Genomic DNA, 16,578 nt, shown 5'->3' on the forward strand with positions numbered 1-16,578 from the left:
TTATTTTCTGTTGAAAGTATTATTCTTAAAGTTTATTGTGTAATGTTTATTTTTGTTGTTAAATATCTTATTATATTATATTTGTTAAAAGCTGCTAGTTTATTTATTTGTATTTTATTATTTTATGTTAATACCAACAAAATATTCAAAAAGCATTAAATTATATTGATAGTCATAAAATTGTGAGTTGCCAATTAATTTATTCATTTTCTTTACTCGTTGATTTATTCATTATTATTATGAGTTATAAAATGATTTATAAATATATTAAAAGCATTTAAAAAGATGTATATATTATTTTTTCCTGCATATTTGTGGCTTTTTAATGTTCTCTGGTGTAAATCTTGCAATATTACGTATACGCAATGTGGCCCATACTGAGCATCACTCAAGTGCCACTACACTCACTTCTGGCCAAGTTACGAATTGAAGCCATTAAAGCTCCTCATAATTGGCATCTGTTGTCGTTTATTATTCTCAACTGGCCAACTTTGGCGGCATTCTAGCTTTTGGGCCAAACAAAAAATAAGACTGGCCAAAAGCGAAGCAGAAAAACCAAAACATTTGGTCAATCGCTGAGCTCACGAAAAGCAGCTTTTCGTTCCAAAAGTGAAAAATTCCGCGATTTGACCTTAGATGGAAACTCGTCTCTGTCGCAGCGCAGTCGCAGTCGCTGCCGGCGTCGACGTTGCACTGGCAGCAAATAAATTTCTGCCTCGAATGCTGTTTGCGTTCGTTTTGCTAATAATAAAAGTCATTCGAAGAGTTTGCAAAGGGGTATAGACAATTTTCGAAGATATTTGCAACTAATGTGATATATAAATAATAATTATTTATAATTTTAAAGAAGGATTTAGTGGGAAATTAACATGAATGAGTGTAAATTTTCCTTGAAATCCTAATTTGGTAAAGTATCTCTTCGAAAGTTGTATAAATAATTAGGAAACCTTTAGTTCTTCCAACTTTCAACCTACTTTCGTTTACCCATTAGAGTATCTCTTAGTTGGAAAATTCACAGCATCTCATTCTCAAGTTGTTATTTTTTTCGCAAGAATCGCAAATTAGTCTGGGCCCCGCAGATCGCTGATCACCTGAGCAAACTCAAACTCGACTGCGAACTCAAAGGCGAACTCGACGCCTACGACAAATGACAGCGCTCACGGTGCCGCCAACATCTCCGGCGGTTTGGCTCTCGGCCTCCGCTGGATTCTTTGTGTGTCAGTCGGTTTTCGGATCAGTCGTCGTTCGGTCGCGTTGACCAGCACCAAATCATGCTGAACGGCAAGTTCTATACGGGTCTGCCGCCCAAAATGGTGGAGCGTCAGGCTGTGAAGGTGTGCAATCGTCAGGAGTCGCACTTCTTCTGGCCGGATGACTCTCGAGCGGATTCGGCGGTGGAGAACCGTGTGAAGAGGAGGAACAGCCAGCAGTTGGCTGTGGAGAGGCCCTTGGAGCGACTCTCCTCGGTGCAAGGTACCTCTCCCACCGAAGTGGATACGCGACGGATGTTCCACAAGGAGTTTGCCAGCTCCTCCATTCAGTTCTACGACAATCTGCAGTCAAATCCCGCTCCTGGACTTCGAAGGGGTATGCGTCGGGAGTTGACTCCAAAGCTCACCGAAGTGAAGCCGCAGGAGGAACGAACGGAGGACAAATCAATGGTGGATGCCACTGCCAGTCGTCGCCAGGAGGCCTACAGCTCCAAGATTCAGTTCTACGACTATGTGAACGAGGCCGATAATGCCACTCAGAATAATGTACGGAGACCTCAGATGGACTTGAACGACAAACGTGAGGTGGAACTCAATTCCAAGAACAGTCCCAAGCTGCAGGTCAAACGGAATGTGCGCAGTTTCAGTGTGGAACTGGAACCGAAGGTGACCAAGAAGCCCCTCAACGATAGTCCCGAGTGGCGACCCAGACCACGACCACTGCCCATGCCCAAGAAGATACTGAAGCAATCTTCAATGCAGGATCAGGACCCTATGGAATTTCTGGACAATCGTGTGCGGCGATTGCAGTTGACACGAAGTCCTGGTCTGCCCAAGAAGCATGTGACCTACAACGAGGAGGCAGCGGAGTATGCCTACTATGAGGATCCGCAGATAGATCTGATTCCGGAACCCCACTACGAAAGTCGCCCTCGTCAGCAGCCAAATATGCCCACCGGAAGTCGCCATCAGCAGCCAGATCAACAGTTCCAGCAGCTAAATCAGCGTCAGCAGCAGCAGTCGCGTTCATTTATGGAAACTAGTCGGGCCAAGCCATTAAATAACAATAATAACTACCACCAGGCCAGCGGTAGGAAAATCTTGCCAAAATTAATAGAGAGCCCGGCGGCAGCAACACACATGCTGGATGAGGTTCCCGCCGCTCCTCCCACTACCGATCCCCGCAAGCACCTGCGCAGCAGCCTCTGCTTCAGCGGCGACGCTCTCATGGTGGGCGGTACGCCGGCAGCACAGTCAGCGCAGCGCAGTTCCGCCGGGCAGCGGATCAGCGTGGGTCTCCCAGATTGAGTCTCCATCCATTCTGCCTTTGAATTGCGTTTTTAATCAGCTGCAACTGCACAGGGAGAAATATGACAAGAAAATAGTAGTAAAATGCACAGTTTTGTACAAGTATAGGAAAATAGGTCAAGCCTCGCTGAATAAAAGCCTTGGTATTCAGAATTCTATAAAAAAAGTCTTGAAAATCGAAATATTACATTTATTTAACTTAAAGTTAGTCTAATCAAGTTTATTTGAATCGAATTTCAACTCAATCGAAATGATATTAAGACCTTAGCCAAGTCCAAGGCAACAAAAATCTTGCAAGCAAATATGCTTAAAATAATATTATAGCTTATTGTAAATTCAGTTATTCCATGTACAAATTACAAACAAATACTTTTAAATCAGGAAAACACTTGATAAATAATACACTCTTTAATTCCGAAAAGTAGTAGGATTTAATTCTTCAAAATACATCCTAATAATATAAAATCATAGCATAATTACATTACAAAACATAATTTTTCACCCTTTACCCTTTCAAGGGTAATTTAATTTTAGTCAGAAGCTTGTAAATATGTGAAAGAGTCATTTCCGACCCTATAAACCATATATATTCTTAACCAGCATTAAAACCCGACTCGAACTAGGTATCTTAAAAAGGAAACAACATTTTGAAATTTTTTTCAAAGTTTTCTAAGGGGTTACATCATTAAAATGTTCAAAATTTTACAAAAAATGGCTATTTTTAATAAATTTAAATTGAGTATGCGGACTAATAAGCCTAATAAAAACGAGCATAGGAGCGCTTTTATGAATTAAAATTAATGCTTTTTTGACTGAGTTATGAGTTTTTTAAACTTTGATTTATCGGAAAAAATTTTCATATTAAAATATTGATAAATAATTATTCAAAGAATGCAAATATCTGAAGCTTAGTTATGATGGATTTCCTATACGATCCTATAGTTCAATTACAAAATTCGGCTTCCCTAAGTATAATTTTCTTTTAGTGTTATTATATATTTTTCTCTGTGCAGTTAAGTTGACACCAGAAAACCTGCAAAAGTTAATTGAAAGCAACAGCTGCGACTGCAGCAGCATTAAAAAAAAAGCACAAAAACACAGCAACCTCTGAAGGCGCGGCGACGGAGGCAACCAGAGCCAACTTTGTTGGCTTTTATTTTTACGATCATCTGCCCAACTTTGACTTCACCCACGAATGAAAACGAATGAGTCGGCATTCGTTGAATATATATAAGCACTACCTATATATATATGCACATAAACAAACCTTGATCTTGACTAATTTGTGAGCCGTCTGGCTGCCTTTGCTGTTGTTGTGCAACCCGAACATGTATTAATTTAGCATTTTAAGCCAACGCAGAATAATCTATAATTATTATAATAGAGATATGCTAATAAACTGATTTTTACATATAACCAAATTAAGTTTAAATTGGAGGGATGTGTATTTATGCATTGATTTACTTATTATTTGTATTATTTAATTTTAATCTTTATATTGGGTTGATGAACATTGAAACAGAGTACTAACAAGGTAAGCAAGTATGAAGATATAAGTATAAATAAAAAAGAGAAAAACAACCTTATGTATATATTTAAAAAAGGTGTAATAAAATCATATCACATGATTATTAAGACTTAACCTTCCTTTCAATAATAAATTAATACTGCCTTTGTTTATGTTTTCCTTTTTTTAGAAAGCCATGGACACTTACTTCAAATAGCTGCAGGTGCAAGCATTCATTGAACCAAAAATCATTAGATCCTCAATAGTATTCAATTTGAAGATATTATTAAATTGGTGTCCGATTTAATCTGAATTCAAATCGGCCAATGGCCCCTTTATTAAACCGAATCGAATCTATGTTATTTACGGCACCCTTTCGTGCCGCTTTGTTTTATGGGATCATTTGAATTCCCGCCAATTTGGAAGCTGGTCTCAGGTGGAGTACCTGGGCAATCAAGTCATTGCTCTGGGCAGCTCACCTGGCCATGCCCAAAAAATTCCCAACCCCATTTGCAGGTCCCTGCCCCAGCCGCAACTCCTTTCACAAAAACTTTCAGCAAGTTAGTTGGCCGAAAAAAGCGAAATCCGTTCGGTGGCATTGTCAAAACCCAGCGGAAACTCAAGTTGTTGTAGTTGATGTTGAAGTCCAAGAGCAAGTGCAACTCGATTCGCTCTCAAGGAAGCGGGAAATTAAGTAAAGTTGCAACAATTGCAACGGCCACTTTGCCGCAATTGTCACGCGTGTTGAACTTGAGCTTGACCTTGGGGCTGTGGAAAGTGGGAGTGGGGGCCATTGTCCACCCATTGTCCGCTTGTCCAGCAATCATACACTTCCAAGGCTTCAATTTAGTCGGGAATTTAATTAAAGCATCGCTTTAATTGCCAGCTCAATCTCCATCTGCCATGGGAACAGCAAAAAAAGAAAACAAGCTACAAAATAGAGAAAAAAGAAAACTGAAAAGCCAGACACATGCGGACAGGATAAGAGTACAAAATAATTGTGCAAATGAAGCGTGGTGAAATGTTATGCAACTCCCTGTTCCCCTGTCCAAATCGACATCCACATCCACATCCACATCCATTGCCATTTCTATTTCCACTTCCCCAGCTTCCACAGACAAGACAAACTGCCTCCGTTTGGTATACATCTTCCGCATTACGATCGCGCATCCTGGCCACATAGAAAGTAGTCCAAGCGTGCCGGCAAAAAAGGCCAATAAAAAAGCAAAGCCAGCTGGCTAACATTTCCTGGCTCGCTAGTGGCCCCCGCTGAACCTGAACTTCGGGCCTAAAGCGGCGAGCGTTTATTGGGTAACTGATCGGAATGGCTAATGCGCCGTGGAAACTCGTTTGCAGATCGTTTTCGATTCAAACGATTCGATAAGGCGTCTCTTCTGACCCTCAAGAGTGGGTGGATGACTCGCCAGAGGCTGAAAACAATGGGTGAAATGGAGAAGAAATTAAATAGTGGGAAAATGAGGGGTACATTATAATAAAATTTGTAATTTTTGCTTTATGCTCTGACTCCTTTGATTATTATTTAAAATGGTAATTAAACAATTCTTTATCAACAACATTTAACTTGGTCTTTTCCTTGGGAGGGAACTGGTTATGAGGTTGTTAATATCTGATCGTTTTTGGTACAATAATTTAAGTTGAACATTTATGTTTAACCTGCCAAGGGAGACCGCCTGATCGCAGTAAAATTTCCTGTTAAAAATTCTGTGAAAGGTTTTTATTTTATTAAGTTTGTATTTATTTAATTGTTGAGGTTCAATCGCCAATAAATTTTCCTGAAGAAATCACAGGCACTTCCTCACTTGTATTTTGCTAAATCATTTGGGTAGAAAAATATTTTGTCAAGGGTTGAGTACAAAGCACCTTAAATTATTAGTGATATTTTATTCAATTAAATTTAATATGTACATCAATTACAATAAGAGTAATCAAGCTCACACCATCTATAAAAACTATACATTTTCGCATATTTCCACTAACTATAATTACACCTTTTTTGTGTATTCAATTTGCTTACTTTCTTATTAAGTCACAAAAGCAAAATCCCCGCAGCCCATTTACAGCATGAGAGTAGCAAATGGCCATCGTTATGCGTAATTACGGCCATAAAGAAACATTTTATTCAAGACCCCCAATACCTCGGCGCATGCGCTCTATTTCCTACTGGAAATGCAAATGATGCCTCAGTTTCAGTTTTAGTTTCATTTGCAGTTTCCTCCAGCTTCGAGTCTCAGTGGCAAATCCATGCGTGAAACGGAGATTCGGATCTGGTGGGTACTGGCAGCGGTGGATACTGGCTCACCTGGCAGGTTTCAATTGCGATTACTTTGGCGATTGCAAAACATGTTGCGGCTGGCTCTGGCACTGTCTCTGGCTCGAGGAAGCTGGCATAAAACTGTTGCGTCCGTTGGCCGAACTTTCAGTTTCGTTGGGGCCACGCTGGTGGTTGATGTGACTGAAGAGTGAGTTAAATAGGAGCTTAGGAAAACCCGAACGACCCACACAATATGCGACTCTGCTGCAATGTAAGCTGCTCTTGACACTTGGATTTACACACCTGAATTCATACATAATCTGGATTATAACCTCTGGTTCTCAGTTCTGGGCCGCCGCCATGCTTCTGGTCACAGTCTCCTCTGGGCTGAGACCACCGAGATCCTACTACCGGAGGAGTTACTTTAGTGCCTTGGCTCCGGGCGGCGGACACGGACACGGATCGGGACCGTCGTCGAGTTCCCTGCCAGGACCCGTGAGGCTGGGACCCGCCGGTTACCTGCGATCCGATCTTCAAACGAACGAGAGTAAACATCGTCCTGTCAGCAAAAAGTATCCCAAGAAGAGCCACTACAGGCCCTACGGATCGGTGAGTTATAGCAAAATAAAAGATACTAAAATATAAAATATCAATCGGTAAAGCTAATAGAAAAGTATTTTTTAAATTTAAAGTGTTTTTTTTAGTGTTGAAAATATGAATATAAAAGTACAATTGAGAGCTGTGTGAAGTGCTTTAAAATAATATACGTAAATGATCACTTCTTAAACATTATTGAGTAAAATAAAATACAATACAGAGCCCTATATTGATTTTTTGTTGATATATTCAACGAGTTGAAATTAATAAATAAATTCGCAAACTAATATGTAAAATGATGAAGTGTTAAAATATAAAAAAACAACAAGAATATAAACTAACTTCGGGAACCTGAAATTTATATGAATTATAGGATTGAATCGGAAATCTTTATTAAATCGTTATTTTTATATGACAAATTTTTGGACAAGCCAAATCTTAAAAAACTCATAACTAAGCCAAAATAACATTTATTTCAATTCGGAATGCTTTTCTGTTCTAGTTTTTAAAGGGTTAACAAATCTACATACTTAGTTTTACAATATAGAAAATTCAAATTTTTGTCAAATTTTGACAATTTTAACGATGTAACCCCTTATAAAAATTTCAAATTTTGAAAAAATTTAAAAAAATTATATTTCGACCGGAAATAGTTTGATCGACTCGGCTGTCGATTCTGATCAAGAATATATGTGATTAATAGGGTCGGAAATGATTCCTTCACATCAATACAAGCTTCAGATTATAATTATATTATCCTTGCAATGGTATAATAATAATTCGTTTTCTTTCACTTCTTTAAAGTTAATTGTCCGTATATTATAACATATATAAAATACTTGTTCTGGAAGAAACTTAATTATTTTTATGTAATTCCCCTTTGCAGCAAGAGGAGGATGACTACTCTGGAGAGCGTTACAATTCCGCTGAGTACTCTGCAGAGTCCTCTGTCCAGGACAGCCGGGAATATTCCATTGGCACTCAGATACGCGTCCAACATCCCATTACTGTGCCCAAGAAGGCGAGTAGCCCAGTATCCGGATACCCAAAGCAGCCCAAATATGTGACAGCCATTCCCTACAAGGCCACTGGCTATGGCTCAGATGTTCACATTGGATCCGCATCCGGAGAGGATGTGGGACCTCCGCCGAAGCGCTCGAAATGGAATCCCGTGCAGTATGATGCGGAAGTTGATCCCTTCCATATGGTGCCTCCGCCAAAGACCACTGCAGCCTCCAGCAGTAATTCATATAGTGTCTATGAGACGGATCACGACGACTACGAGGTGGTTCCAGTGCCGCGACCAAAGAACCACGAACGCTACAAAAATGTGGCCTCCAAAAAGCAGATCGAGGCCTACTTGGAGGATCAGCAAAAGCTCCTGGACGAGGCCATCAAGGTGCAGCTGCTGAACAACCCCAAGCTGCAGAAGTTCCTCAAGGCACAGGCCCAGGAGCACGAGCAGGAGTCACGCCCTGACCTTGAGATTGAGGACTTTGAGGCTTTTCCCCCCAATTTTTCAGGCCCTGGACCGCTACGTAGCAAGTACGTAGATCATCCACCTCCACCCAAAGGATCTCGTTCCCGACGGCGCCCACCGAGTGTAGAGCTCCACCGGCCACCAAAATCCAAGCCCCTGCTCAAGCCCAAGCGAAAGTATCGATCCACGGCCCTGGTCATCAATGTGTGAGCAGGACGAGGTCCTCAGTCCTTTGTCCCTGCCAATCCACTAATTTAAGCATCACCTAGGAGTACGTAGCGTAGGTCGTGTTGTACAGTAGAGATGTAAATAATAAAATACTATTTACTTTAACAGAGTATTTTTGATCCATTTAGAGAGTGGATAATATCCTTTTAAATAGCTTTTATACGAGATGGCTAACAGTTAATTTTCATTTTAAGGGCTAGCCTTTTACCGATTCTGGGATCCTCCTGGCTGTGGCAGACCCTCCTCCTCATCGAGCTGGACCTGTAACCCACTGGGTCCCGATTGCTGGGCATCTATCATTTGGGACGGAGAGTAGATCTTCTCCTCGGTGACCAGGAGACTGTTCACGGAGATTGAGGTGATCAGCGTGGAGTTGGGCTTGATGGCATACTTGCCCACTCGTCCACCCTTTTCGCTGGCCACCGTATCCGTGCGTAGGTAATTGGCCCCCTTGGCAGTGATCACGCACAGATCGATGTTTGATCCAGAACCCAGATCGTTAAAGACTCCAGCCGAGATGGCCTCTCGCACTAGCTGCTTGCCCTCCTCATAGTCCAAATCCGGACGCCAGCCGTGCTCCAGCACGGACATGGCCGCCAGAGTGCCAGAGCCCATGGCAACGTAGGGTATTTTGTCATTGGAACCGCATGGATAGATGCAGTAGATCTGTGGCCCCGATCTATCCACGCCGCCCAGCAATAAGGCGGCACCGATGTGACCCTGGTAACGGAAAAGGGTGCGTCGGAGGAGCATGCTGGCACAGACCACCGGCACCACCGACCGTCCAGTGTTCAGGCTGTGCATGTCCAGCTCCGCGGAGGTCATCACGGTCATCATTTCAGTATCGGCAGCAGTGCCAGCGCCACAGCAGCTTTTGTGAGTCAAAGTCGAAGGGAATATATAGATTAGGAAAAGGAGAGTGATTAAGACACTCACTAAATGTGGTTCTGCAGATAGTGGATCTTGGAGCAGTTCTTATCGGAGACAATGGGTCCTTCAGTGGCTCTGGTATCGGCGCCCAGGATAACGCCATCGCGGTAGATTAGGCCCACAATGGATGTGCCAGTACGGACAGCCTTCGGTGGCTGGTATCCCTGGGCCAGCAACTCTGCATTTCTGGAGAGGAATGAAGAATTTAGCTAATGGTTTCAAAGAAGACTATATTAACTCACCGCCGGCAGTTGACAAAGTTAAAGCCGGAACGCACACCAGGAATATCAGCAGACTGGCTGGGAGTAGGGAGATGGTGGAGCATAATGGTAATATATAGTGTGTGTTGAGTGTGTGTCTTTCAAATATATCAGGAAATCAGGAAAATGTGGGAAACTTATTGGCAGTATTGTAAGTTTCTTGAAACGACAGCAAAGCCTTCGACATGTGTGTTTGGGTTTACTATTATTTTAAAAACCTAATTTGTTAGATTTTGAAGCTTGATTTTGAAGCTTCAAAGTTAATTTTTATCATAATAATTTTAGTGAGTCCGAAAATATAATGATGTCTCAGTAATCCTCTCTTATCGCAAGAACATATTCTGCAAGCGGAGGGCAATTAAACAAAAATGAGACTTTCTTATCAATGATTATATTTTTGGTATATTTACTCAGTCTCAAAAGATACTATACATGTAAATAGCAGTGTCTTCATTTTGTTCTTACTGAAACAAAATGAGACATGAGAAATATATATATACTATATATATATATATTCTTTTACAGTGATACATAAAGAAACAAAAAACTTAAAACTATTTATTCGGTAATTAACTCAATTTTCTTTACGATTTTTGCTTGGCACTAAGTCATGAAAGACATGTAATCCTGAGTATTTGTATAATTGATTACTCTACAGTTTACAAGAACAAAAACAAAGCTGGCGACTTTCTTATCAATGTTATTTAAAGCTCCATTGATTAAAGCAAACATTAATCTCGAAGAGCAAAATATATAAAAATCAGGCTCTTACAATCAGTTTCATAGTACAGCTTAAGTGAAGTGGTCAGAATGAAATATCTTCATATATTTGTTGTAATCCTCTTTTGGACAGGCCTTCAATTGATTTCTAGTTATCCAAAGGCAAGTTTATAGATTATTAGAAGTTGCATGTTCTCTTGTTCTCAAAACTGCAAACATATTTTAAATATTTTTAGGTCAATTATACTTTCAAAGGAAATATCCTAAAAGATCACATAGGAAAACCAAAACCAAGGCCAAGACCGGGGATCATAAGATCAAAATCGGCGTTACAAATTTGGCAAAGTTTAGTGGAAGATGCGTCATCCCAATGGATATAATAAATTACTCTTTAAGCTTCTGGAATAACGACAACTGAAATGGTACTTTCTTATCTTGTATAAAGTTCAATTCACTTCTTAAATAATCCAATGAGCAAACTATTTAAAGAGCAGCCTTCAATCTTATTTAATTTCATATTCCAGCTTATTTGAAGTAGTCAAAACGATAAGCCTTTATATATTTTTAATGCTACTTGTGGCAGGATCTCAACTGATTGCTGGGTCAAGACTATGGGATTTGCTTTGCCAAATGTTAATAAATCAAGTAAATTTGAATAAAAGTAAAGAGTATTTAATCATCTTAGATCGTTTTTAAGGTAATTAACAATAAAACAGCTCAAGTAAAGAAAAGAACTAATTGAGATCTTAGATGGACATCAGAAAGGCAAGCCCGAAACTGAGTGGACTTAAAAATTAAAATATTCAAGCTTTTGTAATTATTGTGGAAACCACTTAATTACATATTTTATTAATAGTTTTTTATTATATTCAAGTCTTTACATTTTCAATAGGCACACTAAGCTTTGATACTTATGGGTATGTGTATATTTAAATACTTTTCAAGTTTAAAGAATAAATTAAAAGTCAGCGGGGTTTTCTTATTGCACTTGTATATATATATAGCTTATAAGTCAACATTTACCGAGCACTAAGAATAATCAAAGGGCAGACCAGGTAATCATTTCCATTTTGAAACCCGAAGTGAGATGTTCGGAATGAAAGGCTTTTCCATATTTTTAATGCTCCTTTTCTGGGCAGGACTGCAATTGGTAAAGGGAAATCATCCGGAACAGAGAATTGAGGTAAGCCATATATATTGATATATAAAATATTAATTTAACGCATATATTTGAATTATCAGCTGGAGGTTAAACATGTTCAACGGGCATTCATGGGACCGGTGAAAATTTACCCCAATGGCACAATCCATAAAAGGGGTGGTTGGCGTTAAAAGAATCGAAATATTATTGTCAATGGTTGCACAAAATAAAGGAATAAAAAATAAATAAAAAACAAAATACAATAATATAAATGAATACTATTTAATACAATTAATGGCGACCTCTAGCAGTGAATATATGAACTAAGCAAACATTTTACACCATCTACCTGAGGTGGTTTCTGTCTCAGCTAATAAAAAAAGTTGCACCCCTGCTGCCGGGAATCCGTACCTTGGTCGCAAAACGCTAAAATATAAATAAACCAAAAGTAATTTAAATTCAATAACCAGTACAATCAAAGATACAAATTTATTTCTTAAAATCCCACCCACAAAACGTCAAAGGAGCCATTAAATCTGGTAGCGCTTGGCATTCAAAAAACACAACATTTAATGCAACTCTCCTAATCTCTGAGAACAATATATTTCTTACGAATTAATTAAAATCATTATAAGGGAAATTGACAAGGTTTCTTAAAATGTATTTAAATATTTTTTAAATAAATAACATATCCAAGTTAACCTTTAAGAGCATTCAAAGCCATATCAGATCGGCTTGATCTTTATTATATTTTGTGTGCGAACTTGCATTAATCATTCCAATAAAAATAGCCGCCCAAAGAGCACTTTGAGAAACACACCCGTGACACCTGTTCCGATTTGAGTTCAGGTAAAAATTCTAGACTTTTAGACTTTTACCTCTTTCGCAAAACCCGATCGCAAAACGAAAATCCGTCATTGAGCAAGCCCAACCATTCGATCCAAATGGAATCGATTGCGATTTGCCGCAAAAGTGGGTGCAAAAAGGGGCACGTGAAGAGAAAAGAGTAAAAAAACTCTGTATAAAAAATAAAGGTAGAAAAACAATAAGCGAGAAACAAAACCGAATTGATTTTCTTAATTGACTGAGCAATTTCAACAGAAGCCATAGCCAGAGCCGCGCAGAAAGCCAAGCTGAGCCGGACCCGAGCTCAGTCCACAACAAAACTGACCTTGAAAGCCAAGTGGAGCTCTGAAAAGTGTTGCTAATATTGTTAGCAATTATTGTTAGCCATTGTTATAGTTATTGTTGCTATTGTTGCTGACGGTGAAAAAAGAATGCCAGCCGGCGGTGGATGTGGAAAGTACAGGGAAGGAAAATATTGTACCTGTGCCTGAAGGGATATATGTATATATAAGTTAAGGGATAATTTATGTATCTGTATCATAAATAATATAATATAATATAAGATAATATAAGGTATTTATTCATTTGTTAACAAAAGGTTACCATTATGTCCCTTATTATTTAAGAATAATTTTTGTTAATTTATACGACAGAAATTAATCCAAAAGTGTACAAAGAAGTATTTGTAAATAGGATTGGCCCAGTTTTATTAGATTCCTTAAGAAATTCCCCTTAATTTTTTACACTGTGATATACTTAATCAACTAACATTATTGAAAGACAACAATGCTTGAAAAACTTATAATTAAAATATATATTATGAGTTAGCTTGACAAAATTGGAAAATAAATATATATATAATTTAAAAAACCCTAAAAAAAGAGATTAATATTTCGATTTTTGCTCTTAAAATTATTAACATACTTTATAATATGTATATTATTTATTTAAAAAACTATCTACAAATAAGATTGATATGATGATAAATTATGATTAACATAATTATTACTTGCAATAACTTGCAATTGAATAATAATTGAATTCTACTTAGATTCCAAGAGAGCGGGGGAGCTGGCATTGTTTTGGTTCGATGGGGCGTAAAATTGAGCAAAATATTTGGATGTAATTAAGCCGCCTTAAGTCGCCCCAATTGGAGCCTGACGAATCGACTAGCGGTCTAGTGGCATTAGGAATTGATTTGCGGCACCACTCCCCCGCCTGGAACTGCGATTACACATGGTTTTCCGGCTCAGGCCACACACACACACACACACACACACACACACAAACACACACACACAGAGACACATACCGCTCACACCCACATCCATGCCTGGGACGGGCGCCAAGTTGATTTCATTTTCATTGGAATTTTGCACAATTGGCCAAGATTACTGTCAAATGGGCGAAACCAGTTTGAGGTCTTTCCTTGTTGGTCGCATAGAATCGTAACAGAAACCGAGCCAGAAATGAAAAACTAAAGGAAAAAAAATACACTAAGGCTGGAACCCGTTTTGCATGTACGAAAGTTGGTTGTGTAATGTTGCAGTTGGAGTTCCACGGGGAAGTCGGGGTGGGGATGCAGCACTAACTGGGCGTTCACCGCTTCGAGGTGTTTAGATAAATCTGTTAGAAATTAAATTAAGACTCGGAGGGAAATTTAAATTCTGCTATAAATTAATTAATCATTAATCAAAGCAACTGGAAATTGCATTGACTGATAAGTCTGGTTGAATTAAATTTTAATCCTCTTAGAAATCAAAAGACTTGAGGACACGAACTTGGTGTTCAATATTGTATATTGATCTTACTTACAAAGTTCATCTATTTTACAAATTGCTTAAACGTCCCAGGGCCCAGATTTAAACATTTTATCAATTAAAATTTAAAAATTGATTCAACATCTTCGAAGTTTATTCGCTTCACTTCGTCAAGCATTATAATTAAAGTGGGGGAAATCGGCATTATATTACAAAATCCATCCGAAGGATATTTTTTGAATGAACTTTCGTCCACCAACATTTTTGAAAGTAAACAAATAATGTTTAAAATTTTTTTTTAATTAGCAACACCAAGCCAGGGATGATGCCATATCATTTTCTCTGTGTAGGATTATAAATTACAAACAGTACGCATATAGGAAGTACGTTATATAGTTACAATTTGCTCTTAAACATATCACACAAGAGTTTTGATGGAGTCAAGCACAAGTTATACACACAGAGAAAATACTGAGCCAATAAATATATCTAAAATGATGTGAAAAAATATCAATTTGATACTAAAATAATCTCAAATTGATCTTAGTCACATTACTTTGATATCTGTAATATTTTCCCATAATTTCTGGCAATATTTTCTGGTGTGTAGAAAGAAAGGAAATTGGAGAAGAAGGATAAGAAAGGTCCCTAATGAAAAAGATGTATCGTGTCTGAGTGGAAGGAAAATCCTAGACGATCCTAGACCTTGTTGAAGGAGTAGGTGAAGCCGTCGGGCGTGCGGTTCAGGGAAAGCTTTCCAGGTGGCGAGAAGCGATGAGGATTGGGCGTGGTCGTGGGATAGTACGCCTGCTGCGGCTGCTGCTGGGGCTGCTGATACTGCGGCTGGTACTGAGGCTGCGGGGCAACGGGCTGGGGATTGTAGGCGGGCTGGGGAGCTGGGCGGTACTGTGGCTGCGGGGCGGGCTGCTGGTAGGTCTGCTGGTTCTGTCCGAACGAGGGATCATTGTACCGGGGATCGTAGGAGCCATCATCGCCATAATCATTGCTGCGGAAAGCGGGCTGAGCCTGGGGAGCCGGAGCCTGGTACTGCTGCGGCTGATACTGCTGTTGTGGCTGGTAGCCAGCCGTGGGCACGGGCTGTGGTGGGGCAGGAGGTGCCTGAGGCAGGTGATCACCGGAGGCTTGGAAGCTGGAAAGGGGAGTAACCAATTAATGTTAAAATTTAAGCCAATATATAAGGATCAGTTCCACCTACCCATTCTTGCCCGCCGTGTACGAGATGGTGCGCCTCTGGCCCGAGGGATCCACATAGCTGTAGCTACCATGACGTGTACCATCGGCATCCGTCTCCTCCTTGAAGTTAATGCCATCCTCCTGCTCGTAGGCAGCTCCAAACTTGCCATCTCCGGAGAGGTAACGCTGCTCACTGATAATGGCCGCCGTCTTGGGGTCCTGGTGATAATGCTGGCTGGAGGCTAATGCCACCAAGGTGGTAAGTGCAAGCTGGAAATAAATTCCCAGTTTGTTATTTCTTTATAAGGAAATCGAATGGAAAATAATTCTAAGAGCCACACACAACAATAAAAATTCTAGGCAGCCAATACATATCCTATTTAGTTTTCAGATAATACATGGAATTTCAAAATAATCATTTTGAGCAAAGAAAACTGCTGTTTTTGATAGTTTAATTTATAATTTAAATAAATTACATTAGGAAATATATTTTACATTTCTTTTGGAACTGGGAAATCATAGTAAATAATTTTATAAAATGTTTACTAATATTTTTTAAGACAAAATGCATTAAAAGTTGAATACAACACCATTTAATCAGCACACGAAATAACTAATTAATTCTTTTATCAATAAATTGCCAAATCTCTTTCCGAATTAATATTTAAAAATATTTTTCTTGCTTCTAGAACACAACTCACAAATCTGAACATTTTTGCTGCAATAAATTTGGAATGTCCTTGTTAAGCGTAAACTGCACTTGATTTAATTCTCTTTCTCTCTCTCTCTCGTTTAGATCGAAGCGGGGGATTCACACGCGCCTTTACGCTCACAAGATGGACGACTACTGGTCAGTGGGTTAACTGGGGAGCGGATCGAGGACCGACGGCAACGGATTTGTGGAGTTAACTGCCTTCCGCAACGGCGCCGCCCAAGCTTTTTATAGTCGAAGCGGGAACCTTGGGCCGCCGATCGGCTCCGCCTAGGCACTCGAGCCGTGTAACTGTGTTGGTTACTCGTACCATTAACGCGGTAACAGCAGTAACAGTGGTAACAGCGGTAACAATAACAAGAATCGAGCTAAGTGCTCCAATAAGTCAACTTTAGACCAGGCATCGGTATTG

General features: G+C 39.5%; 4 protein-coding genes and 1 long non-coding RNA gene across 6 annotated transcripts; 3 read left to right on the top strand and 2 right to left on the bottom strand.

Annotated features, from left to right (window-relative positions):
• Nucleotides 1-25: 25 nt before the first annotated feature.
• Nucleotides 26-3,935, top strand: LOC110186533 (uncharacterized). Its single transcript, XM_020955734.2, has one exon. The coding sequence runs from the start codon at nucleotides 1,272-1,274 to the stop codon at nucleotides 2,517-2,519; it is 1,248 nt and encodes a 415-aa protein (XP_020811393.2). The 5' UTR covers nucleotides 26-1,271; the 3' UTR covers nucleotides 2,520-3,935.
• Nucleotides 3,936-6,607: 2,672 nt separating this feature from the next.
• On the top strand, nucleotides 6,608-8,712 carry LOC110186955 (uncharacterized). The gene is made up of 2 exons (XM_020956290.2): nucleotides 6,608-6,907; nucleotides 7,782-8,712. Exons 1-2 carry the CDS (start codon nucleotides 6,659-6,661, stop codon nucleotides 8,583-8,585), a joined length of 1,053 nt encoding a protein of 350 aa, XP_020811949.2. The 5' UTR covers nucleotides 6,608-6,658; the 3' UTR covers nucleotides 8,586-8,712.
• On the bottom strand, nucleotides 8,699-10,024 carry Prosbeta2R1 (Proteasome beta2 subunit-related 1). Its single transcript, XM_020955957.2, has 3 exons — nucleotides 9,776-10,024; nucleotides 9,540-9,719; nucleotides 8,699-9,474 (listed from the first exon to the last, which is right to left on the bottom strand). The coding sequence occupies exons 1-3, from the start codon at nucleotides 9,856-9,858 to the stop codon at nucleotides 8,808-8,810; spliced, it is 930 nt and encodes a 309-aa protein (XP_020811616.2). The 5' UTR covers nucleotides 9,859-10,024; the 3' UTR covers nucleotides 8,699-8,807.
• Nucleotides 10,025-10,749: 725 nt separating this feature from the next.
• Nucleotides 10,750-11,912, top strand: LOC147642578 (uncharacterized). The gene is made up of 2 exons (XR_015273395.1): nucleotides 10,750-11,696; nucleotides 11,756-11,912. It is a non-coding gene; the product is annotated as an uncharacterized LOC147642578 (long non-coding RNA).
• Nucleotides 11,913-14,539: 2,627 nt separating this feature from the next.
• On the bottom strand, nucleotides 14,540-16,369 carry Cpr100A (Cuticular protein 100A). 2 transcript variants are annotated; one of them, XM_020955936.2, is made up of 3 exons: nucleotides 16,156-16,369; nucleotides 15,477-15,724; nucleotides 14,540-15,410 (listed from the first exon to the last, which is right to left on the bottom strand). In XM_020955936.2, the coding sequence occupies exons 1-3, from the start codon at nucleotides 16,165-16,167 to the stop codon at nucleotides 14,960-14,962; spliced, it is 711 nt and encodes a 236-aa protein (XP_020811595.1). In that variant the 5' UTR covers nucleotides 16,168-16,369; the 3' UTR covers nucleotides 14,540-14,959. The 2 variants fall into 2 exon arrangements, with proteins under 2 accessions (XP_020811595.1, XP_020811594.1); XM_020955935.2 differs by lacking the exon at nucleotides 16,156-16,369 and adding an exon at nucleotides 15,798-15,894.
• Nucleotides 16,370-16,578: the final 209 nt, after the last annotated feature.

The sequence above is a fragment of the Drosophila serrata genome, unplaced genomic scaffold, assembly GCF_035046125.1.
Source record: "Drosophila serrata isolate PLE 108 unplaced genomic scaffold, ASM3504612v1 contig_382, whole genome shotgun sequence".
Classification (NCBI taxonomy): domain Eukaryota; kingdom Metazoa; phylum Arthropoda; class Insecta; order Diptera; family Drosophilidae; genus Drosophila; species Drosophila serrata.